Source organism: Rhincodon typus, chromosome 14, assembly GCF_021869965.1.
Source record: "Rhincodon typus isolate 14 chromosome 14, sRhiTyp1.1, whole genome shotgun sequence".
NCBI classification, from domain to species: Eukaryota; Metazoa; Chordata; class Chondrichthyes; order Orectolobiformes; family Rhincodontidae; genus Rhincodon; species Rhincodon typus.
The window spans coordinates 21,342,859-21,370,228 of record NC_063345.1 but is presented as its reverse complement, the minus strand read 5'-3'; the positions used below and the strand labels follow the sequence as shown (position 1 = coordinate 21,370,228).

At 41.2% G+C, this 27,370-nt stretch overlaps 1 protein-coding gene across 7 annotated transcripts in view; it reads right to left on the bottom strand.

The window, feature by feature from the left end:
• Positions 1-27,370, bottom strand: part of LOC109931670 (transmembrane protein 164) — a 228,283-nt gene that overhangs the window by 160,930 nt on the left and 39,983 nt on the right. The window contains exons 1-3 of one of the 7 annotated variants that reach the window (XM_048604892.1): positions 19,595-19,906; positions 19,095-19,208; positions 7,732-7,798 (exon numbers count right to left, since the gene is read on the bottom strand). In XM_048604892.1, the coding sequence (XP_048460849.1) occupies positions 7,732-7,798; positions 19,095-19,171 (144 nt within the window). In that variant the 5' untranslated portion in view covers positions 19,172-19,208; positions 19,595-19,906. The other 6 variants (XM_048604893.1, XM_048604897.1, XM_048604895.1 and 3 more) reach the window with 6 other exon arrangements.

Here is a 27,370-nt window from a genome sequence, read left to right as displayed (position 1 = left end):
GGAAATGATCATCATCATGGAGAAGGGGGGAACTCACTATTGTAAGGGAACCAGGAAGAGTCGCTCAAGTAATGAGAAAGGACAGACTAGGTGTTACGTTTATTCAGTGCTTTCACTAGACACACCATTATAATGAGCAAGTATGCCTCCTGTGTGAATTGTGCTGACAATTTTCTATTCCCTCTGCATGTAGGCCTCTTATTTTGTACACTTCTTTCAATATCATCATGTCATATATTGAAGCCTTCTCAGAAACATTGCCAAGGACACCCGCTGAACAGTCATTCCTTTAACCTCCAAACATTGTTTGGAGAGCCTAATTCTGCAAGATGAAACATCACAACAGAGCGTGCACCATGTGACCTCTTAGCCCTAATTCAAGGCTTCATCTGGGCACCAACTCAATCAAAACAACTTCACTGTTGCATGCCAATAAGATCTATATGAAACCAAAATAAAACATAACAAAGAGCTGGAAAGTTCGCGGTCAGCCTATTCCTGCATGTAAATTGGAAGGTGGACAAACATGGGAGGTGATGACAGAGTCATAGAGTCATACATCATAGAAACACACCCTTGGGTCCAACCAGTCCATACCAAACATAATCTCAAACTAAACTAGTCCCACGTGCCTGCTCCCGGCCCGTATCCCTCCAAATCTTTCTTATTCTTGTACTTATCCAAATGTCTTTTAAATGTTGTAATTGTACCCACATCCAACACCTCCTCAGGAAGTTCATTCCGCACTGCTCGTAAACAAAGCTTTTCACTGTATTTCGGTACACTCGACAATAAATCAATCATCAGGCACACTTATGGCACAGATCATCAACCCTGTAAAGACAGGCACAAATGAGTTTTAATTTCCGTACCCAGTGTCAGTTTCCAGGGTACTGTATTAGCTGAGAAATGGTTATTCTCAATCTCATTTTGTGAAGGCACTGTAAAAGAGCACAAAGAACAAGAACAGTACAGCAAAGGAACAGGCCCTTCTGCCCACTGCTTAGCTATTCTAAACTAATCTCATCTGCCTGTACACAGTCCATATCCATTTATTACCTGCCTGTTCATGGGTCTATCCAAATGCCTCAAACATTGCTATCCTATCTGCTTCTACCCCCTCCCCTGGCAGGGTATTTCAAGCATCTACCACCCTCTGCATTAAAACAACTTGCCCCGCACGTTTCCTTTAAACTTTCCACCTCTCACCTTAAGCCTATGCCCAATAGTTTTTTTTCACATTTACACCTTGGGAAAAAGACTCTGACTATCCATGCATCTCCTTATTTTATATATTTCTATCAGTTCATTCTTCAGGCTTCTACACTCTATCAAAAACAATCCATGTTTGTCCAACTTCTCCTTGTTGCTAATACACTCCATTCCTGGCCAACCTCTTCTGCACTCTCTCCAAAGCCTCCACATTCTTCTTATGGTGTAGCAAGCAGATAGGCACACAATACTCCAAATGTCATCTAAAGTTTTACACAGTTGAAATATGACTTGCCAACTTTTATATTCAATGCCCTGACCAATGAAGGCAAACATGGCATACATCTTCTTTACTATCTTATTGACTTGTGTTGCCACTTTCAAGAATCTGTGGACTTACACCCTAACATCCTTCTGTATATCAATGCTCCTAAGGATCCTGCCACTTACTGTACACTTTCCTCTTGCATTTGACCTCCAAAAAAAATGCATCACTTCACACTTGTCTGGATTAAACTCCACCTGCCATTTCTCTACCCAACTTTCCAAGTGATCTCTATCCTGCTGCATGTTGTGACAAGCTTCCTCACAATCCATAATTCCAAAAATTTCTGTGTCATCTGCAAACTTACTAATCAGACTACCTATAATTTCACCCAAATCATTTATACATATTACAAACAATAGAGGTCCCAGCGCTGATCCCTGTGGAATGTCTCAGTCAGAAAAATGCCCCTCGACAACTACCTTTCTATGAACAATCAATTTTGTATCCAACTTACCAAGTCACCGTGGATCCCATATGACTTAATCTTTTGGACAAGCCTACCATGAGGGACCTTGTCAAATGCATGTAGTCAAAACTCTAAAGTTCACGTAGACAACATCCATTGCCCTACCCTCAATATCTTTTCCACTTCCTCAAAAAGCTCAATTACATTTGTGAAGCAAGAGCTCCCCTGACACAAAGCCATGCTGACTATTCCGAATAAGTCCATTCTTTTCAAAACACAAGTAAATCATGTCCCTCAGAATACTCTCCAATAATTTCCCTGCCACTGATGTAAGGCTCACCGGCCTATAATTTCGTGGATTATCCCTGTTGGCCTTCTTAAACAAAGGAACAACATTGGTTATTCTCCAGTCTTCAGGGATCTTATCTGTGGCTAAAGAGGATACAAAGATCCCTGACAAAGCCTTAGCAATCTCCTCCCTTGCATCCTTCAAATTCCTGTGATAGATCCCAGCAAGCCCTCGGGACATATCTACCTTAAATGTTTTCAAGACCCCCAAAGAGTACAGTCATTTAGATACTATGAAATTTCTACTATCTTATTCAGTAGCTATCATTCAGTCATTTCCCTCAAAACAACAGTCAAACTAGCTGCCTAACTACAGGAACAGATGAACGACACAAAACTTACAAATTCTGCACTGACGCAAAATCAATTTTCATCCACTTTTTTGATAGGCTCCATTAACAGGACTAGTCCATTCTGCAGCAAATCAGAAATTGTTGAGAAAACTCTGAGTCTGGCAGCATCGGTGGAGAAACAGAGTTAGCGTCGAGTCCAGCAACCCATCTCTGGAACCGTTCAGAAATTTCTGTTTCAGATTTCCAGCATTCGCCGTTTTTTTTTGTATTATTTTAGCCTATTCTGCACTTTGAGCTTGTTTGCCAAATAGTGGTTATGAGCAAAAACTAATTATGATACATCTCATATCACCCCACCAAAGAGATTAAACTCAGCATAACTGAGTAACTGCTCCTGAGGATGTTCTCTCCTGTAAGATCCAACATTAGGCAACTATGAGTAAATAATTTGGAATTTTACTGGACTCAGCCAAGGTATACAGCAACACACAGGTCACAATGTTGGTCACTTGTCCAATCCATTCTCATAACTGAAATGCCTTATTGCTGGAACCATCCTCATAAACTCTTCTGCAGTCTCTCCAATGTGTTCACATCCTTCCTCCTGAAGTGTGATGTCCAGAACACAATACTCCAGCTGAGGTCTAACCAATGTCCTACATAGGTTGAGAATAACCTCCCTGCTCTCGTCTCTCTATATCTCATAGAATAGAATCCCTACAGTGTGGAAACAGGCCCTTCGGCCCAACAAGTCCACACCAAACATGGATACCAGTGTCAAGTGGCCAACTCCAAAAGGTTGAGAACTGAACAAAGTCACATTTAACTAAAAAGTCAGTGAAAGCCTGCTATATAAATATTACCCAACAAACATTAAAGATTAAATTATTGATTGCAAATAAGCAGTCTCATTAACATATAAAGAGTTATCCTTGATCAAAGAGACTATTTGAAGAAACATAGCAACACGACTGATTACCCAATTTAAGCTCAAGATTATGCAGATGAATAGTAAAATAGGTAAATTGTAAAATGACCTTAAGGGTTCAAATATGAACCGTGAAAATGTTAATAAGTTATTTTGAACATTGTGAAATCAAACGGAATTTTACAGGAGGTAAGAGAAAAGAATAAGTTGCCAGGTCATTCTGTTGAAGTGGACAAGATGCATAATTCCAAACAGAAGCTGTTAGACCAACTTAACATGAAAACTGATTCCTCAGACCTGTGCCAGTTGGCTTGTTCGGTGTAGAGTCAAGAGACACAGGAATAACATGACTTGAGCCATCCATCATCATTCTTTTAATTATAAATACACAAGTATTTAGTGTGACCTGTCATGTCACCTGCTTATCATGAGGTGGAGAAATGTCCTTCCCCACTAAAGCCATCCAAGTTATACTGATGATGAACAGAATGTTGCACAACTGATCCTGCACATTATCTAAATGATTCCTGAAGTTACAGAGAGATCACTAGAATGCTGCAAGTTCTCCCACAGTCACACCATGCAGAAAGAGGCCATTCAGTCCATCAGGCCTGCACTGGCCCTCTGAGCATTTTGATTTGGTGTCAAACTCTGCCATTTCCCTGTTACCCTGCACATCATTTCTACTAAAAAGAACCATCTAATCCTCTCTTGAACGCTGCGTCCGTCACACTTTTAGGCAGGGCATTCCAAATCCTGACCACTCGCTGTCTGAAAATGTTTTTTTTAAAGCTTTTTTGATTTTTCTTTTATGAGCAGAAGCAGTTTCTCTTTATCCACTCTGAACAGACTCCTCATGATTTTGAGAACTTCAGTTAGATCTCCCATTACCCTTCTCCCCTCCAAAGAAACCAGTTCAAACTTGTCCAATCCATTCTCATAACTGAAATGCCTTATTGCTGGAACGATTCTCAAACTCTTCTGCAGTCTCTCCAACGTGTTCACATCCTTCCTCCTGACGTGTGATGTCCAGAACTACACAATACTCCAGCTGAGGTTTAACCAATGTCCTACATAGGTTGGGAATAACCTTCTCTGCTCTTGTCTCTCTATATCTCATAGAATAGAATCCCTACAGTGTGGAAACAGGCCCGTCAGCCCAACAAGTCCACACCGAACCTCAGAGCATCCCGTCCAGACCCATCCCCCTATAGCCCACCTAATCTACACCTCCCTGAACACTATGGGCAATTTTGCATGGCCAATCCACCTAACCCGCGTATCTTTGGACTGTGGGAGGAAACCAGAGCACCCGGAGGAAACCCACGCAGACACAGGGAGAATGTGCAAACTTCACACAGACAGTCACCCAAGGCTGGAATCGAACCCGGGTCCCTGGCGCTGTGAGGCAGCAGTGCTAACCACTGTGCCACCATGCCGCTGATCTGTGCGTGCAAATACAGTCATGGTCTGTTCCCATGGTGTACAGAAACCATAGTGTCTAGTCCACAATATGAATGCTCTGACTGCTGAAAGCAAGCGTACAAAATGCCTTCTTCACTACCCTGTCTACTGTGGTGCCACTATGTACCTGCACCCCTACATTTCGCTGTTTGACAGCACTCCGCAGTGCCCTACCATTAACTGTCTAAGTCCTGCCCTGGTGGACCACCTCGCAGTTATCTAAATTAAACCACATCTGCCATTCCTCAGCCCACTGGCCCAGTTGATCAAGATGCCGTTGTACTCTTAGATAACCTTCTTCACTGTCGACTCTACCACCAATTTTGGTGTCATTCACAAATTGTTTGTGTGTTGTGTGATTCTATGACATCAAGCTTTGAAAATTCTTGAGTCTTTAGTTCCTGAGGGAATAGTCATCACTTTGATGTATATTCAGGAACCAGACCTATGTTGCCAGATTTCTGCATGTGCGATGAGGCAATATTAGAACCACTAAGCAAACATTTCATGCTAAATGTGTCTAGTTTGGTCTTCATCTATCCCCAGCCAAGTCTCCACACAATGTGGGGTAGTTAGAACAATCACATTGTCATCTTTGTTTTAACATTGGACATGTTTAAAAGGCTCGACAACAATAAAGGCCACCTCCCATTCTCCTAAACACAATGCGTACAAGCCCATCTACTCAAATGCTCCTCATAAGACATTCCCTCCATACCCTGAATCAACCTACTGTTCAACTTTCCTTCATTTCTCCATCATCCTTCCACTGAGTTACTTTGTCCAGTTCCCTCAAGCCCACCAGTGTCATACAACCTTTTCCTTAGGTCCCAAAGCTGTGTAAACCTGAACTAGCTGACAGGAAATACAGTTTTAAAGCACTGGAGTGAGGTATCCTCCAAAATTTTCCCACTTGCTAACAAAGGGCTTACATGCACACTGTCCCAAACATAGAGTGACTGACAAAGACAGCCCAATATTTCAGTCAAAATACAACTGCGTCAGCGCATGCTGATGAGCCCAGCTAGCAGAGAAACGTAGGATGTAGGCAATTAATAAATGATTCCCTTGTGGATTTTAACAATGCACTGGCTTCATAAATTACTAATTTGGATTTAATTTTTAAGAAAGCATTAGATATCACCTTACTTGAAGCAGCCATACACACTCCCCATCAGCCATGCTGATAATAATCACTTACAACATGGGATAACAAGGTGTAGAGCTGGATGAACCCTTCTTCGGTCCAGACCCGAAACATCAGCATTCCTGCTCCTCTGATGCTGCTTGGCCTGCTGTGTTCATCCAGCTCTACACCTTGTTATCTCACACTCTCCAGCATCGGCAGTTCCTACTATCTCTGAATCCACTTATAACATGGACTGTGTTACCAAAGGAAATAAAATGTCATTGTGTTCTGCAATGATGCCCAAGTACACAATTAGATACATGGAAAAAAATCTCAAATCCCAAATTTCTCTCCTATCACATTTTAATAAAAATTAGAAATATGGTCCGTGTAGGTTAATACAGGGTATAAAGAAAATATCACCACAGAGCTTTATACCATTCTTGTGCAAGACAGTTTCAGCTCTTGGTTCTCGAACAGCATACAATCTGCAGCATTTCAACAGAAGAATCCTTTCAACAGACAAATCAAGAGCCACCATAATGAGTTTTGTAATTCCATTAATTGCCAAGTGCCACAAGCTTTCATTGTGAACATGATGAAATCATTGCCACTGAATAAAGAAACAAATACAACTGGTGATTTCACTCAGCACATCACTGTGTTTTAGACTCCATTCAGTTGCAAATGGACACTCTTGGAAATATTTGTAATTGAAAGAGACTGTTTTCAGTATTGATATCAACTTGCTGAGCTTAGTGTTAAGAGAATGGTAACACTATCAAAACAACCATTAAAATAATGTATCAACGCACAAACAGAACAAACAACACATCTTACTACAACATTCCCATTTAAACAATACGTATCAAACCACTGCACACTTAATAGAGAGTTCTGGTATTTTAAAAAGTTTTGCAAGGTTTGTTCATTTGATCACACTCGCATCCCTGGATTAAAAAGTAAACTCACGCCCCGTACCCAAGAAATAGTAACTTTAGGCCTGGCCTACCTGTTTGGATTGTTTAAATGAACACTAAAAGATAAAATGTACAGAAGAAGAGCGGGGAAATCCTGGGTCATATCAAAAATTCCCATTTCAATCAAAAATCATAATAAAACATTAGCTAGGCATTCAATTCATCAAGTAGCTTTAACTGCAAGCTGCTACTGAAGAATAATGTCAGTGAGTCAACAGCCTATCATTCTCACGGTCATCATTATTTGAAGTGATTGAGACACTTCATGATGAAGTGCCATATCGAATGTCAGCATCACTGCCTATGCATAAATTTGACTTTGCTTCAACAAGAGTGGTAGCGTGACTGGTAGTGCACTTATAAGGACTATGCATTTGATTATCACCACTAGCCAGCAAGAGTTTCTTGAGAGGCTTAAAGAAAGACTAGGTAGGCCAAGGTTCCAATAACACTGACAACTTGCACCAAGAATGAATGTCAAGTTAAGTTTGAAAGAAAAATCACTACGCTGGTGTGAATTCATATTTCAAAAAAGGCAAGTTCCTAACAAAAAAAAACCCACAAATCTGTAAATTTTAAGAAAGGAGGGGTATTAGAACCAAAAGATTCATCACATTGTGAAGGCATAAAATGGAATACTCACCAGCCTGGTATTAACTACAGGAAACAGCAATGCCAGTAACGCTCCATTCAACATGTGCATCTGCAGCCTGCCAAGACAATTCAACACAATAATTATTTTCTTTTACTGAGTAACAAAACCTGGTTCCAGTAAATTATTTGAATCAATCAGAACAGTGTAAATAGGTTTGGTACTGCTACATGGCGAATTTGTGATGCGCAAAGTTTACTACAGTGATATCTTAATTGCCTTCAGTACTGGAGTTCCTGTTCGAGCAGTATTAGGCTTGGCTTGATGCCTCCATCTCTTTCCTGTTAGAACTCTCTTGCTTGTTAAAAAAAAGGGTACGAATTTGCAAGGAAAAAAAAGAACATTCTGAATTCAGCTGTTACTCAGATTTGCACACAACCTCACCAAAATCAAAAAGGAGTTTAAAAAGGATCTTTGCCATTAGAAAGACCTTCTCAGTGATCGTTCTTTATTTTGGGACAGGGTTGGCTGCTGCTTTTTTGAAAGAAAAATATTTTGCCATTTATTCCTGCCAACATACAGAATGGGAATAAAGAATTGGATCAGACTGTGCCTGCCTTTGGGTGAAAATATGACTAGTCAAGGGCAACTAAAGGAAGGGCAATAAAAAGTGCTGGCCAGCCAGTGACGCCCACATCCCACAAGTGAATAAAATAAAATGATCAAGCATAAGTGATTGTGACCCAATACACCCCGAGAGTGGCATGAAACTTACTCCCAACTATTCAAAATGCCTATTTAAAGGGTATTTTGGTGCCTCAAATATGGAAATTAGGGCCAAATGCTTAATAAAAGCTCAGATTGAAATTCAACGATTGGCTGGGGATTGGCCCCATGCCCTTTTAACCTTTATAAGTTCTTCCTAGAAATCTACACATTTGACCACATTCTTTTGATTACAGATAACAAGTGAGCTAGAGCTGCCAATTGAAGAACATTTTCCCGAGGGCTCAACTGTTTCAACAGTCTAAGAAAAGTCTGGACTCTTCACCAAGAATGCAAAAGCAGTCTTTATTAAAAGCCCTATATCCAGGAGACTAAGAAAACACCCAAGCTCCGAGGAAAAGATTGCTTAATGACAGGTCTGGCTTTCTTAGTTCTGTTGCGAACTGCACAATGTTTATATACACACTGGAGGTTAGGAGGTTTCAAGAGCTTCAGAGATAGCAAGAACTGCAGATGCTGGAGACAGAGTTGATACAGTGTGGAGCTAGAGGAACACGGCAGGTCAGGTAGCAGAGGAGTATGGGTGTCAACGTTTCAGGCCTAGACCCTTCAACAGGACTGGGCTGGGGTGGGGTGGGGTTGCGGTGGTGGGGAAGGGAGCTGGGAAATGGATAGAGGGAAGAGGGGTGGGGCTGGGGGAAGGTAGGTGGGATTGTGATAGGTGGATGTTGGTAGGTGTAGTGGGGATTGATCAGTGGGAAGGGTGGGGCGGATAGATGAGGAAGGAGATGGACAGGTAGTCCATCCGTCTTTCAAAAGGGACTGCTCACTCCGCGACTCCCTTGTCCGCTCCACACTGCCCACCAACCCCACCACACCCGGCACCTTTCCATGCAACTGCAGGAGGTGCTATACCTGCCCCCTCACCTCCAACTGAGGCCCAAGACAAACTTTCCATATCCCACAGGGGTTCACCTATACATCCTCCAACCTGGTCTACTGGTATCCATTGCTCCCAAAGTGGCCTCCTCTAAATCGGTGAGACCAACTGTAGACTCGGTGACAGATTTGCAGAGTATCTGCGCTCTGTATGCTATAAATCAACAACACCTTCGAAGTGCTAACCGTTTTAACACCCCGTCCCACTCCCTTGTGACATGTCCATCCTGGGCCTCCTTCAGTGCCTAAATGATGTCACACACAAACTGGAGGAACAACACCTCATATTTCACCTCGGGAGTCTACAGCCTGATGGGCTAAACATAGAATTCATCAGCTTTAAAATCTCCCCACCCCAGCCTCATCCCATGTCCAAGCTACCTGTCCATCTCCTTTCCCACCTATTCGCCCCACCCTTCCCACTGATCAATCCCCACTAACCCTACCTGCATCCACCTATTGCCAGCCAACCTACCTTCCCCCATCCCCACCACTCCTCCCTCTATTTCCCAGCTGCCTTCCCCCTCCCCAGTCCTGACAAAGGGTCTAGGCCCAAAACATCGACTCTCCTACTCCTCTGATGCTGCCTTACCTGCTGCATTCCTCCAATGGTTTCAAGAGCTTGCACTTTCTTCTATTGATACTTTAAAAGGGACCTAGGTGATTGATTACTTTCAATAAAATTGTCAAAGGTCCATTCTTAAAGGTGGGGATGGATGGATAGATGGACAGGTGGATTATTGTTTTGAAATTTCTTTTTAATTCCATTCCCTACTATCACTCTCAGATTCATTTGTTTTATGCAGTGTGTGTCGGTTAAAGAGCATTAGAACATCATAGCTTGGCATAAGGGTTATGAGGGACTCAAGGGGAAAGAAGGAGGGGTCTAGCTTAGTAACAGGGGACAATAAAGGGGTCAAGTGTGTGTAGGTAGGTTTCCATAGTCTGGTACAGAGACCATGGCCAAGCATAGGGCATGAGGTGGTTTACATAAGTCATGGGGAAATCTGTGGTTGTTGAGAAATAGAATACTTTGTATCATTCATTATAACTGCAACGAGGTTCCATAGCACCAAGGTGGGCTTTTTAAAGCAGGCCCCCTCTACATCCAACAACCACGGTGGTTGCCTTAAACCTCCTACCCAGACCAATGACCTGACTGCAGCATACACCCGCACTTCCTAACAGGGACAAAAACAAAAACTTGCCTTTGTGCGCACATTCTCCTAAGGCAGATATGATTTCCCAATTTCTGATACCAACCTCTGAAAATTAAGGCCCTCATCCCACTGTTATTGAAAAAGACACGAAATTGTTGCATTAGAATAGTGGATGCAAATTAAACTCATTGCTGAAAGAGAGAGCAATGTAAAGTAACACAATGAACCTGTTCAAGGGCCATGTATACTTATTTAAAACAGGCTGGATGAGCTATCAGAGATCCCTCTAAAAAAAACGCAACATGTTAATTATAAAAAAAAATTTATTACAAGAGTTGGGTGGAAATAAAAGCTGCATTACAATAACTGGGGACTTGGAGTTTAAAATAGAGGCAGATGGATTTTGGTCAGTTGTGAGAGGGTAATTTTATTTTTAAAACAAAGGTCAGAAAATCATTTAGATTAGTGACCTAAATACAGAATTTCCAAGAAAGGCATGTGGCCCCAGTCAAGTGCTTGGCTGGACACTAGTGGTATTAATGGATGGAACGTTTATACCGCCAAAAATTTACAAACAGGCTACAGGTCATTAGTCTAGCTTTTGACTTCTGTTCAAAAGAATCAGAAATTTCGTTCAGAAGGGAGAACAATCTTCTCTAAACAGGAAAAAGAATACTTTCCTCACCTTAGCGGAGGTCATTTTAATTTGTAGACAGATTATAGAGAAGTCTTCAAGTTGTTAGAACTAGATAGTTCAGGTCATCAGAATTGTGAAAATAAATTTATGCAAGCAGTCTTGGAAAGAAATTGTAAAATAGTCTCCACGATCGAAAAGAAAGAAACTGGGAGGAGTCAATTAAGTACAAGAGAAATTAAGGAGTTGAGTTAGGATTGATATCTCTCTGGAACAAAGTATCCATAAAAAGGATAGTGTTGAAAATAAGTTGAAACTTTGTTTTACAGTTTGTGTTGAGCTCCGTCTCCATATAAAAAATAAAGTTGCCATAGCCCCAAAGGACGATAGAGCTGCTCCCTCATGTATAAAGTTTATTTCATAATAATTTTCTTTATTAAAAGAACATTTGCAGCCATGTGTATATACTTCAGTGATGACCCACCAGCTGCAAAAGTTACAGCACATGATCTATCAAGTCAGGTTTCATTCTGAGAACTGGTGTCCAGTATAACCATCAACTGGGATCATAACAAGTCAATCCTTCAGTCGTAACTGCTGGACATAAAAATAAAATTGTTTGAGAAATATTTTCTTCGCATATCTCTTTTTTGCCTCTCTTAAGCTTCCTATTTCTGTACTTGATTTGGCATCAAATACACCCACCCTAATTTACACTTCCTTCTCATTTACAAAGCTTCAGAGTTTCAAAATCCCTCAATTTGATTAAGGAGACATACAGGAAGCTTGCCCTGTACGCACAGGTCCCACTTGTCTGGTTTCATTCACTGACAACATTATCAGCTTGCACTTTCGACAACTGCCACATAAATTATCATTGAAACCAAACGTGCAACAGCAAGATCAGGATGGAGACTGTTACATCACCTGCCACTGTAAATTATGGCCCAGTAGGTCTTTGCACTGACTTCCAAGTGCTCCTTATTTGCTTTCCCTAAGAAATTACTACATCACAAATATGTCACTATTTCACAAAGGGCTTAAGTGAAGATCTGCTCAGCGGTACCTGAGCACAATTACTGCAAAATTGTTGCAAAGCATTTAAAATAACCAGCCTTAAAAGTGAAATGCCAAGTCAAACACAGCAGGAACACTTAACGTTCATAAGAGTGCGCAGTCACTGATCCATAGCAAATTTTTACGTTTGTTAAAAGGGTATGAAAATACTCCCAGGCATAATAACACTGGCTGCAGGAATTGCTTTTTCAGTTCTGCATTGGTTTACTATTTAGAGTCACTTTGTTACAAAGTATTGCTGATTGAAGGTCACGTTCGATTTACTAAGAGGCAACATTAAAATTAATTATGTTTTTATCGAAACAAAAACAAATCTGAATTATAAGAAAATAAACAGCTTCCAAATAACAATTCTGCATATGGTTATACAGTTCGGCTAATAATAGTCCAAGATAGCTTCTGATCTGATTGCAAATTTTTAAAGTTTAAGATTACAGAAGTGTTATTAGGCAATAGAGGTCAATTAACCAGGTCATCCATGGTTCTTACTGATCATCACCGTCAAAGTGAGGAGGAAGACAGAATGCTTCCAATAAGCCAAAAGACTCAGCAGCCCCTCTGAACTTTAAGATTCATTTGGACATTATAAAACACACACAAGACACAAACATGCAGGCAAACACAGAGCAGACAGGTCCCAATGCAGCCCAGAATCAATTATGAAAATAAACAGTAAACCATACACCATATCAAGCACAAAGAAAGAGTCAAGGACTTTCACATGTAAATAAAGAATGACTTGGTGACAGAATACCAGCCTCTCTGGAGATATTTCAATCGTAACTTCTGTTTCATACCATCAGCTATAATAAAAGAAAGTCTAACTCAAGTGTGCAAATTGATTAAAGAAATTTTGCCAATTATAGTTTATAAGATGTAGAAGTACATCCTATTGAATTTTATTAAAAATTGCTTCATGGGATGTGGGCATTGCTTGCTATGCCAGCATTTTTGCTCATCCCTAATTGTCCTTAAAGTGGATGCTGATGTATCTTCTTGAACCATGCTGGTCAATGGGACATGGGGGAGTGCTGTTAGGAAGTGACTTTGAACCATAACAGTGAAATAATAAGGTGGTAGTTCCAAACCAGGACAGTCCTATGGCTTGGTAGGAATTTGTAGGTGGTGGTGTTCATTGTATTTCTGAACTTGTAGAAGTCCCAGGGTTGGAAGCTGCTGTGAAATGAGGCTTGCTGAGTTACTGCAGTACATTCTGTAGTCTGCCACTGTACTTTGATGATGAAAGGAGTGAAAACTGAGGGTGGTGAATGGGATGCCAAATGAAACAGGATGCTTTGTCCTGGACGGCATCAAGCTTCTTCATTGTTGAAGCTGCACCTATCTGGGTAAGTGGACAGTATTGCATCACACTCCTGACTGGTACCTTGTAGATGGTGCTTTGGGAAGTTGGGAAGCAATTATTCACCAGAGAATTCCAAGCCTCAGACTTACATTTGGAACCACAATATTTATGGCTGGTCCAGTTCATTTTCTGGTCAGTAGTAACCCCCAAGATATTGATAGTAGTGGGGAAGTGAGGGACAGTAACACTACTGAATGTTAAAGGAGAAATCATTAGCTGATGGGGATGGTCATAGACAGGTTACTTGTGCGTGATGTTACTTGTTACTTGTCACTTGTCAGCCTGGGTTTGTACATTGCCCAGGTATTCTAATGCATGAACACTGACTGCCCCAATATCTGAGCAGTTGTAAATGATGAACATCAGTAAATATTGTCACCTCAAATCTTGCAATACCTGTAGCCTTTGCAGTATCTGGCAACATCAGCTGCTTCTTAATATCTCGCAGAGCAAATGAAATTGACTGAACACTGGCATCTCTAATGCTGGGGGCCTCAGGAGGCCAAGAGGGATCATCCATTTAATACTAGCTGGAGTTGGATAGAAAGACTTCAGCGTTTTGCAGTCATGAGCTAGGCACCATCCCTGGAGGAGGAGGTTCCACAAATATCATCATCCTCAGCGAATTCTTCAAATTATCCAGTTGGGAATGCTGGTGGACTGGCTTAGATCTGATCCATGGACTGTTGGACACTTAGCCATGTTATCATGTACAGCTTCCACTGCTCGCAATGCAAGTTGACCTGTTTTGTAGCTTTGCCAGGTTAACACCTCCTGGCATGGCATGACCTCCTGCACTCTTCATTGAACCAGGACTGATCTCCTAGATGAATGGTATTTGTAAACTGGGGGATATGCCAGGCCATGACGTTTTCAGATTGTGGCAGAATACAATTCTGCTGCTGCTGATGGCCCAGTGCCTCTTGGATGTCCAATTGGAGTTGTGAGATCTGTTTCAAGTTGATTCCATTTAACTCAGCGTGTGTGCCACACAGTAATGGAGGATAACCTCAATTTAATTTGATGTATTTATTTATTGTCATATATACTTAAGTACAGTGAAAAGCTTTGTTTACGAGCAGTACAGGCAGATCACAATAAGTGAGGTCGTACAGACCATAGGATGAAAGAGAAACTTAGACAGAAGCATACAGGTTACGTCGCAGGGTGTGCACTAGGCAAGATCACCATTAGCAAGATCAGCATTATTTGAAGCTAGAGAGTCCATTCGTTAGTGTAATAGCAGCTGGGAAGAAGCCATTCCTGAACCAGCTGGCATGTTCAGGCTTCTCTATCACCTGCCTGATGGAAGAGATTGTAGGAGAGCATTACCAGGATGTGATGTGTCTTTGATAATGTTGGTAGCCTTTTTGCGGCAATGAGCCATGTAAATAGATTCCATGGATGGAAGGTTGGCTTCCGTGATAGTCTGGGCTGTGGAAACAACCTTCTGTAGTTTTTTTACGGTCCTGGGCAGAGCAGTTGCCATACCAGGCTGCTATGTACCTGGACAGTATGCTTTCAATGGTGCATCTGTAGAAATTGCTGAGGGTCCTTGTGGACATGCCAAATTTCCTGAGCCACCTGAGGAAGAAGAGGTGTTGTTGTGCCTTCTTGACCATTGCATCTATGTGGCACATCCAGGACAGACTTCTGTATCACAAGGACGGGATGTTATCCACTCTAACTGATATTGTTATTGACAGATACATATGTGACAGTTAGGCTGGCAAGAACAAGATCAATTTTTTCTTTCTTATTGGTTCACTCACTGCTTGCAGCAGAACCAGGCTAGCAGTTATGTCCTTTAGGACTCACCAGTTCAGTCAGTAGTACTGCTACCAAGCAACTAGTGGAATGGACATTGATGTCCCCCTACCAAGAGTTCGTTTGAGCCCTCACTGTCCTCAGTGATTCCCCCAAAAGGCATTTAACATGAAAGAGCACAGAGTTGTCAAACAAGTGTGGGTGGGTTAGAGTAGGAAAAGAGTTGGTGGCTTCCTGATGCCAGGAGACATTATGGAGTTAGAGTCAATGTTAAGGATTCCCAGGGTAACTCCCTCTTGACTGTCCACTCTGTCACTATCTCTAGAGAGTCTGCCTTGATAGTGGGACAGCAACATTAACAGTTATACTCATGGAATCATACCTTGTAGACAATGTCAGGCTGTTGGACAGCAATTCAAGCTTTGGTGCAATTTTTCTTGTTAGTGAAGAAGACTTTACAGAATGGACAAGGGTGGATTTGCTGTTTGAGTCTCCCGTGCCTGTGTTGTTGCCTACCCAATTCCATTTCTTTCTTTAGATTTGGTAGTGGTTTGAAGCAACGGAGTATAATTTGCTGAGCCATCTCAGAAGGCAATTAAAAGTCAATCATATTGCGGTGGGTCTGGAGTCACACGTAGGCCAGACCAGGTGAGAATGGCAATGTTCCTTCCCTGAAGGGCATCAGTAAACCAGATATGTTTTTCTGACAGAATTGACAATGAAAACACAGTCATTTAATTTCAGATTTTATCCAAATCTAATATTAACTATCTGCGATGGTGGGATTCAAACCCATGTCCCCATGAACTTTGAATCCTCAGTAATGCACCAATTTTAAATACCCAACAACTTTCAGAGACTAAAACGCGTTTAATAAAAAAACGGAAAACACTGACTGGAAAATGGATACCATGTGGGCTAACTTTCATAAAACCAGCATGGATTATATGATAAACAGTCTGTGCTAACATTAGTAATTTCCCCAAGGGCACTGAAACCAGTCAGCCAGTCTCCTATTTGATTTTTTTTATCATTATGAACATGTTCCCTTTTTGGAGATGGAACATCACCTGCAATTATCAATCCTAGAAAATAGAACGTCAGCAGACACAATAGAAAAGTGAGCTGCCGTTTCAAGGAACATTTTTTTGGGCAGACTATCGGAGATGGGATTTAAGAATGAATAACTGAACAAAAGCAGTAAAATGTTTCTCCCTTTCAAGAAAATCACCCAATGGTTTTGGAAAGACACAATCTCATAACATAACTGCAATATTCACTACTCATGACAGGCCAAGAAACCAATGGAACAACCATGGTCTCAGGTTAAAACTCTATCTCAGAGACCCCAAAAGGACGTGTTTGTGTATCCAAATGATCGGAGAAAGGCTGTAAGTTTGACAATGTATCTCTATTGTATTACCTCAAGTTTAGCAGGTAAACAATATGTTCTTTCTTTAATAAAAGGAAATCTCATGAACGCTCCTTATTGTTAACAATAAAAATGATTTAACTCTATTTTCAAATTAAAGATGGATACAGCCTTGCACTAAAAAGAACATAAACAAAGTTATAATTAATTGAGAAGGTTTAAACCAGGGGAGTTGGTTCACCGGTCTACATAGTCATAATACAGGCAGTCGTGATTTCTCTCCACAGACGCTGCCAGACCTGCTGAGATTTTCTAAAATTTTCCGTTTTTGTAGGCAATTGTGAACATGGACTGAAATCATGAAATGATACAGCATTATTGTAATGATACAGCACAGAAGGCAGCTATTGGACTTTGCTATGTCTTTGATAGATGTTTGATAGAGCTGTTCAATTAGACCCCTTTTCCCATAAATACTTGAAGTTGATTTTGAAGAGTTATGTAATGCTGAACTTGTTTCCACTACCGTTTTGGGTTACACATTTCAGGATTAGGATTAGCATCTGCTGGGAATTGGGTTCTCACTCCTCCAAATCCATTGTTCATGGAAATTTTTCAAGCAAAGGTCAATGCTTACCGAGTCGGAGTTGGAGGTAGACTCAAACTGCATTGAGCCAGTTTAATGAGAAACCACACAACTGGGAGAGCCTTGCATACAATCCCTTAATTCAAAGCAATGGTTTCCTCCCAAAGCAAAAGGCAAAATGCTCCTAAAATACAAGATTCTTCCCAGTCCTTTTTCTTATTCATCATGAGTGAACATCATTTTTGCATAAAAACAGTGAGCTAAGAAAATGAAATGGTTCACCCTGCAAGATCTGAGGCTGCAGAGTTATGGCCTGGCAAACTGCCTTTTACAGTTTTTCAACATACAGGTTTAGGGTCCAGTTTGTTCAATAAGTATTCATAGCCAGTAACTAAAGTCATTTTCAACCAGTACACAGCTTAAAAACCAGTTCCACAACGGTCTGGTAGAAGTCCAGCAATTTAACAAGGCACATAATGCCAGGCCAGTTATACTCATAAATCACGTTTTACAGTAGCAGAGAACAGACGGCACAATTAAGAAGATGCGCTATGGGCATGAAATTGGTCTTGGGAATTAGTGCTGACTAGCCAAGAGACATGAGACATTGGCAGCCTATTTTATGTTCTACTTGATAAATATCCATGGCTTCAACTGATGGAGTTTGAAACAAAGTACAAATTTGTCTGCCACCTGTTTTACATTAATGTCCAGGATAAATTACATTCTTTCATAGAACCATACAACACTGAAGGTCCAGGGGGTCTTGTGGTGAAGTGGGTAGTGTCCCTGCCTCTGAGTAGGAAGGTCCAAGTTTAAATCCTACCTGCCACAGACATGTGTCATATCTGGCTATGTTAATTAAAAATATTTACACTGTTCACTTAGCTTTCCAAAGGTAAGGTGGGCTACCTAAATACATTCCACTCCCCTGTTCTTTCCCCACAATTTTCTCTCAGTCATACTTTCAGAGAGAAGTTTCAGACTCTTTAGGATTGACGTAACAGTCTAGACTCAATATTTAATACTAAACATCTGTACTTTTAAAAAGCACAGGAGAACTCAAGGTTAGTACCAAACAGGGCTTTTTTTTTTAAAACAAGAAGAAAACTAGACTTTAAAACAAGGAAGAAAATAAACATGCTCCCTCAAATTAATTTTTTTTTTAAATAGAAAAGCTGTTTTCAGGAATTTAAACTGGTAGCTTTAGGGAAATTTATCACAGCATTTTTCAAAGTTATTACATCTCTTAAAAGGCAAGTAGATCCAAAGTATTGAACTAATTGTAAAGCCTCTCTGTACAGTTTTGCAGCTCTCTAGAGCTTCATAGACATGGTTAAAAACAAATGAAAAACAAAATAAAACAGCAATAACAAAAGCTGACTGGAGTTGGGACAAACCAGCTCTAAGAAATGACATTCCCAAACCTGAAATTAAAAGGTGCAATAACAATTAAAAAGTGGTGTACTGCAAATGCTGGAAAGACCAAAGATGTGCAAGTTAGGTGAATTGGCCATGCTAAATTACCCACAGTGTTCAGGGATGCCTAGTTTAGGTGCATTAGCCATGGTGAATGCAGGGTTACCGGGATAGGGTAGGTGGGTGCATCTGGGTGGGATGCTCCTCAGAGGGTTGGTGTGGACTTTTTAGGCTGAATGGCCTGTTTCCACACTGTAGGGAATCTAAACAAAAAGACTCAGTTGGCACAATGAGTGCTGTGTTTCCCTACATTACAGCAATAACTTCATTTCAAAGAAAACTTAAATAGTCAGAAAGCATTTTATGACCACCTGAAGTTGTAAAATGTGGCACAAATATCAGCCATTCCTTCTATTGCTATTTTTCTTTTCTGCTTCTTGATCTGCATGCTTCTGCAATGGTGTTAGGAAGGCAATTCAAGATTCCTACCAACAACAATAAAAGATGGTGTGGTATTAGAAGCTTAATGTCTTTTCCGTGATATTGCTGCTATTGTTCAATGGGAGGCAGTGGTATAGTCACAGGACTAGTAATCCATAGGCACAGTCTAATGTTCCAGTGACAAGTTCAAATTCCTCGATGGCAAGTGGCGAAATGTGAATTCACATAGCCTACTGGTGACCATGGAACCACTGCCGGCCGTCATAAAAAAAATCCATCCTATCCTCTAATGTTCTTATCAAGTCTGGCCTCCTTGTGACTCCAGAACCACAACAATGTGTTAGATTCTTAACTGCCCTCTGGACAATAAATAATAGTCAATAAGGCCCAGTCAAAGATATCATTCCATAAATGGATAAAAAAAAAGTACTTAGCATTTTGTGCCTTCTACAATCCCAGTTAGAACTGGAAGTGCAGCTCCTCCTGTGGCTTAGCAAAATGGACGTCCACAAGCACAACAGAAAACAGCGAAAACTGAGGCAGAACTTTGGAAGACCACTGAAAACGGAGTATGGCAGACAGGACTAGAAGTTCCCACTGTCAGCCAGGCATCCCAGTTTGCTGGCATGGTCCCAGCTCTGGGAGATTTAGGTGGAAACTGGATTAGGAGGGAGGGAGGGGGAGGTGGGAAGAGAGAGAGAGAGAGAGAGAGAGAGAGATGGAGAGCGATAGAGAGAATGTAAAGAAAGGGAGAGAGAACAAAAAAGAAAGAAAGGGCAAGAAAAGAGGAAAAAAGAGAAAAAGAAAATAAGAGAAAAAGAAAAAAAAAACGACAAAAACAAAAAGAGAAGAAAAAAAGTGCGAGAGCAAGAAGTGGTCAGCCTCACAGCATGTAGTCAACCACTATCTCACAGACCAGGGCTGACACTGGCACATTAACCCCAGCTTGCACATTGTTAATCATTGTTAATCAATTAAACCATGTCTCTCATTCAGAAGTTTATCTTTCCTCCCACATGTTCACAGTCTGAGATAACTTTCTCAGAATTTACACACTTAGTCATTTTTTGGCCATGTGTCTTTCTTTAAAAACGTAATAATTGAAAAATCAACATGTCCACAGGTGATCCACAGTTATAATCCATGGTATGACAGGGAAAAATAAAAAGGGAGAACAACATATCCTCCATTTTTTTAGTGGTCTATGGCAGTTTTTTTTTAAAAACATTTGCAATCCTTATTACAGAAGTGGTAGTGTTGGGGAAGCTAATGGAGCTAAGGATTGAGAAGTCTCCTGGCCCTGATGGAATGCATCCCAGGGTACTAAAAGAGATGGCGGGAGAAATAGCAGGTGCACTGGCAGTAATTTTTCAAAATTCACTGGACTCTGGGGCAGTCCCAGCAGATTGGAAAACAGCAAATGTGACGCCACTGTTTAAAAAGGGAAGTAGACAAAAGATGGGGAATTATAGACCGGTTAGCTTAACCTCTGTAGTGGGGAAGATGCTTGAGTCTATTATCAAGGAAGAAATAGCAAGACATCTTGATAGAAATTGTCCCGTTGGGCAGACGCAGCATGGGTTCATGAAGGGCAGGTCATGCTTGACAAATCTTTTGGAATTCTATGAAGACATTATGAGCGAGGTGGACAATGGGGACCCAGTGGATGTGGTGTACCTAGATTTCCAAAAGGCCTTTGACAAGGTGCCGTACAAGAGGCTACTGCATAAGGTAAGGATGCATGGCATTAAGGATAAAGTATTAGCATGGATAGAGGATTGGTTGACTAACAGGAAGCAAAGAGTGGGGATAAATGAGTGCGATTCTAGCTGGCAGTCAGTGACTAGTGGTGTGCCTCAGGGATCGGTGTTGGGACTGCAATTACTTACAACTTATATAGATGATTTGGAGTTGGGGACCACATGTAGGGTGTTAAAGTTTGCAGATGACACTAAGATGAATGGCAGAGCAAAGTGTGCAGAGGACTGTGAAACTTTGCAGAGGAACATAGATACATTGAGTGAGTGGGCAAAGGTCTGGCAGATGGAATACAATGTAAATAAATGTGAAGTCATACATTTTGATAGGAGTAACAGTAAAAAGGATTATTACTTGAATGGTAAAAAGTTGCAGCATGCTGCTATGCAGAGGGACCTGGGTGTCCTTGTGCATGAATCACAGAAGGTAGGTCTGCAGGTACAACAAGTAATTAGGAAGGCAAATGGAATTTTGTCCTTCATTGCTAAAGGGATTGAAATTAAAAGCAGAGAGGTTATGTTGCAGCTGTACAAGGTGCTGGTGAGGCCACACCTGGAGTACTGTGTGCAGTTTTGGTCTCCTTACTTGAGAAAGGATGTACTGGCATTGGAGGTGGTGCAAAGGAGGTTCACTAGGTTGATTCCGGAGTTGAGGGGGTTGGCTTATGAGGAGAGACTGAGTAGATTGGGATTATATTCATTGGAATTCAGAAGATTGAGGGGGGATCTTATACTTATGAAGGGAATAGATAAGATAGAAGTAGAGAGGATGTTTCCACTGGCAGGTGAAGCTGGGACAAGAGGGCATAGCCTCAAGATTAGAGGGAGCAGATTTAGGACTGAATTGAGAAGGAATTTCTTCACCCAGAGGGTTGTTAATCTATGAAATTCCTTTCCCAGTGAAGTAGTTGACACTACTTCAGTAAACATTTTTTTAAAAAAAGGTAGATTTTTTTTGAACAATAAAGGAATTAAGGGATACGGTGAGAATGCGGGTAAGTGGATCGGAGTCCACGAAAAGATCAGCCATGATCTTATTGAATGGCGGAGCAGGCTCGAAGGGCCAGACGGCCTACTCCTGCTCCTAGTTCTTATGTTCTTATGTTCTTAATCCTTGATTTTTATTTTAAATGCAGGACTGTGAATGCTCAGTCCCTTCGAAGGAAAACAACGTTTGCACAGCCCACACAGGAATTTTGGAGGTTGCTACATGACTATGCAGCTTGGAGGGCACACTGGTGCTAAGAACTCCCAGCTGCCAGCTTTCCTCAAAAATTGTTTTGAGACAGCTAGCTGATTGATTCAGTTGCCGGATCCCTTTGCAACAAATAATTTGCTGTACATTATGAGCCTTGAGACTTAGCGAATCAAAATCATCCAAGTTCCTGCGAAAGTTTTCTCGTCTTCACGCTCAATGCAGTGAATCAGTACGTCAGGCAACGTACAGTCACTGCAAGAGCTTGAAGCTCGTGAGGGGGGATATATTGAGACTTGCCTGTAGGTTAGACAATCGATCATTTTCCCTCGAATCTAATGCTCACTAATTTAGCAATAATAGGCTTAGACTTCCAATGTCTTTCTTATATTAAATTAGAAAAGGGAACAAATCCAATGTTATTTACAGTGCAAGATGGACAGCACACATAGATCCTGCATTTAATGAATGCACAAGCCGGAAGTTAAACATCTGCACAGGAGAAAGCTTTCATCTCCTGCTGAAATTCCCAAGCCAATCATGCATTTCTGCCACAGGCTTTTTCTCCTACTTACTCAGCAAATTTTACCTACAGCTCGAGTCATAGAGTGATACAGCACGGAAATGGACCCTTCAGTTCAACCAGTCCATGTCAAACATAGTCCCAAACTAAACTAGTCCCACTTGCCTGCTCCTGGCCCATATCCTTCAAACCTTCCCTATTCATATATCCATCCAAATGTCTGTTAGATGTTGTAATTGTACCCGTAACCACCACTTCCTCAGGAAGTTCATTCCACACATGAACCACCCTCTGTGTAAAACATTTGCCTCATGACTTTTAATGTGAGGAGATTTTAAAGAAGTGCTCCCTAGTCTTGAAATACCCCATCTTAGGGAAAAGACAACTACTACCAACTCTACCTATATCTCTCATTATTTTATAAACTTCTACCAGGTCACCTCTCAACCTCCTACGCTCCAGTGAAAAAGTCCCAGCCTATCCAGCCTTTCTTTATAACTCAAACCTTCCATACCCAGCAACATTCTGGTAAATCTCTTCTGAACTCTCTCCAGCTTAACATCCTTCCTATAACTGGGTGACCAGAACTGGGCACAGTATTCCATAAGAGGCCTCAACAATGTCCTGTACAACCTCAACATAATGCCCCAACTCCTATACTCAAAGGACTGATCAATGAAGGCAAGCAATTGATTGGTCTTCATTTAAGTAGCGTTTCAGCTTCAAGTGCTAACTCTGTGCTCATTAAACAAAGCATGCAACAGCATAGTTTCAAACTTTGATACTCTAAACTTCAGCAGGTGAGTAGCTGTAACTACCCAATGTAGATCAGCACACAAAACTACGTTTCAGTGTTCAAAAACAGAAATTGCTGGAAAAGCTCAGCAGGTCTGGCAGCATCTGTGAAGAAAAAAAAAATCAGAGTTAAAGTTTCGGGTCCGGTGACCCTTCAACCCGAAACATTAATTCTGAATTTTTCTTCACAGATGCTGCCAGGCCTGCCGAGCTTTTCCAGCAACTTTCTGTTCCTGATTTACAGCATCCGCCATTCTTTCAGTTTTTATGTTTCAGTGTTGTATTTTGTTCCTATCTGGAACAGAGACACAGGAATAGCCCACTTAGCACTTTCAGTCTGAATGGCTAATTTGAATCACAAATACAACTAAGCCCTCCACTTTCTCCACATTGAAGGACACAGAAAATAAGGCGCAGAAGTAAACCATGATCACCCATCAAGCCTGCTTCTGCCATTTAAACCTATCACAACTGATCTGAGGCTTCAACGCTACCTTCCAGGGGAGGTTTAATTGAAAGGTGGTTTAAAAAAAGATCAAAAAAGCAAATGAGAGAGCAGAGGTGTAGGCTATTGAAGAGGTGAACAATAATCAAAATGTGAGCTAAAGGGCAGAAAATATCAGAAAAAAAAAGTGCAGCAGGAACCAGAACCAGAATAAGCAATAGTGATAAAAGTCAAAACTTAAGGCTTTTTTTCAAATGTATGCAGCATTTGTGACGAGATATAGGAGTTGAAGGTACAAATAGAGATAAATGAATATGACTTGACAGCTATTAAAGAGATGTAGTTAAAAGATGGCCAGGACTGGGCACTCAATATTGAAAGGGTATGTGACATTCTGGATAACATTGTTAAATAAAAGGATGCAAATAAGTGCAGTGATGAGTAGCAACAGAGGTGCAATAGATTATAATTTAGAATCCATTTGGTGGAAACAGGGGAGGAAGCCATAAAATGGCAATGTCCTTTAGGGAAGGAAATCTGCCATCCTTACCTGGTCAGGCCTACATTTGACTTCAAACCCAAAGCAAGGTGGTTGACTGTTAACTGCTCACTGGGCAGTTAGGAAGAGGTAATAAATAAATGCGAGCATAGCTAGTGCTATCCATATGCTATGAATGAATTAAGACAAAGTAGTAAGGGAAAAGGGAATCATGGGTAGGCCCCCAATTTCCTCACTGTAAGACAAACATGAGTAGGGACATAATGGAAGCATGTACAAAGGGCATTGCAATTGTCATTGCCAAATTAAATCTGCCTATTGACCAGACAAATTAGATCAGCAAGAGTAATGTGGAAGACTAATTTCTGGAGTGCATCAGGGATTGTTTCTTAGACCAGTACATTGCACAAGCGACTTGGGAACAGGCTACATCTAGGATCGTGTAATGGGATAGGGTTAATAGGAGATCTTGTTGTTAAGGATCCTCAAAAGGTGGTAATGATAGAATTGCAAATGGTAGACTTTCAAATTCACTTTGAGGGAGAACAACTTGGATCTCAAACGAGTGTTCTCAACTTCAAGAAAGGCAACTATGGAGGCACAAGAGGAAACAGGAAGAGCTTTGTAAAGCGGGCTGGGAAAACAGGCTAACTGAAAGGGTGGTAGATGAGCAGATTAAGCAGCCATTTCATAACATTAAGCAAACATTTATTTTTGATTAAATGAAGGACTCAATGAGAGGGATTAGCCACCCATCTTGAACAAAGATGGTCAAGAGAGTTTCTAATCAAAAAGACATACAAAGCAGCAAAAACCTTTGGTAGGCCAGAGGATTGGCGTCTTTTATTTTAGGAACCAGCAGCAGATGCCTAAAGAATAAAAAAAGAGGAACAAAATTTATGATGAAATTAAGTTGGCAAGAAATGTAAAAATAAAAACAGCAAGAGCTTCTACAGATGTATAAAAAGAACGTAGCTACAGCGAATGTGGAATCCTTGGACAGGCATAATGGAGGAATTCATAAATGGGGAATAGAAAAATGGCAGATCATTTAAACCAATATTATGCATCGGTCTTCATGGTGGAGGAAATAATAAACATCCCCAAAGATAACAGATAAGCAAGGTGCTAATGAACAGAAAGGTCCTAATGAACAGAAAGGTCCTGTAACAGTCTCTATCACGAGGGACAAAGGGGAGGCAATGGCATGGTGAGATTATTGTTGAATTTATAAATCAGAGACCCAGATAATGTTCTAGGGACCCTGGTTTGAATCCTGCCATGGTGGAATTTGACTCCAATTAAAAATTAATAATTAATAATTTTCATGAAACCACTGTTGATTGTCAAGAAAAATAAACTCCACCTGGTCCACAAAGGAGCAAGGCAACGATTATCATTAGCTGTTCTACATGTGACTCCAGACTTAAAGCATTGTGGTTGACCCTTAACTGCCCTCTGGACAATCAGAAATGGGCAACAAATGCTGACCCAGCCACATCCCATGAATTAGTAGTAAAAGTAACATCTGCAATCTGATGATGTGAATACACAAAGCAAAAATATTTGAAAGCAAACTACATTATGTGTTACTTCCTTAACTCCCACAAAAGATCTCCAAGGTGACCACTTTTGATATATTTCAGTCACAGTGTAATTGTTTGAAACTCTGCTTCAGTGTTTGAACACCTTGACCTTAGGTTTCCAAGATCAGAAGTGCTAGGAGAGGGGAGAATTCCTAAAGCACCAGTTCTCTACCCAGAAGCGCATTAGTGGCCAGTTTTAAAAAAGTACCTGGGGTGTATCACCTGCCTTAAAAGATGATCCCTAATCTCACAGACAATTAATTCATTATCTTTCTGAATTCCTTCAACATCTCTCCTACTTTCCCCCAAGCCCCAGCCCCACCCTCCCTCCCCAGTCCTGACTGAAACGTTGACTTACCTACTCCGCTTTTCCAGCCTCACACTTCACACCAGTCAGCTGCTGTATTCTGACATTTAAAGGCCCTTTCAGTTGCTGCCAAAGGGTAGGTGTATAAGGCAAGTCTGATGTTAGGGTGCTGGGAGATAGAGTGCGAGCTGGTTAGAGGGTAGAATGTCAGTTAAGTAAAGTACCAGCTGGGGAAGAAAAGGTTGCCAGCTGTCAACAGTGAGTGGGTAGGATGTCAGACGGGTACAGACTGAGTGCCAGGTAAGTAAGGGAGTAACTTAGGGGAGAGCAGAAGAATACCAGCTGGATAAAGGTACCAGTTATGTATAGTGTCAGCAGATAGGATATTAAATGGACACGTGTAGAGTGCCAGCTGAGTAGGATGCCAAGTGGATAGAGTGCCAAGTGAATGATGCAGTGTTTAGGAGAGGTCAGGGTGGGTGGAAGAAATCATTTGTAGCAAGTGGCAGGGAGGGAGGGTGAGAGGAGTCTGGCCCAGACATAGTGGCGTCATGTCAGGTCAGGATGTAAGGGGTCTGGGAATATGTAGTTGGGGGTCAGTTAATTAGTTACTCGGAGTGTAAGCTTATGTAGCGAATAGCCTAGGATTTCCTCATGCCATCTGTAACCATTTTACTAAATTTCATTGGAGCCCTCCAAACTCACCAATTTTAAAAAAAAAGGACACAGAGCAGTTGCCAGGGAATCTTCAACTTCCTGGGCAATTCCTTTTGAAGTCTGCAGAGATGGGGATTGCAAAGGTTCCTCATATACAACTGATGTCTACACTGGGACAATGACTGCTTGGCCATTAGAAAATCCAGGCCAAGATATATTAGTTAGAACATAGAACGGACAGACAATCTTGCTGAAAGAGTTATCTAACTCTCAGGAACTTAGAGAGGGCATTCTTACAGCTGTTTGAAGCTTCAACCTTTAATTTCTCTCAGAGTTCAAGATGGACCCATACAGGAACTGATACAGACACCGAGCAGAAACACCCACACAAGGGGCAATTCTGCTCCCTTTACTAACTTATCACACCAAAGTATGCCAATGG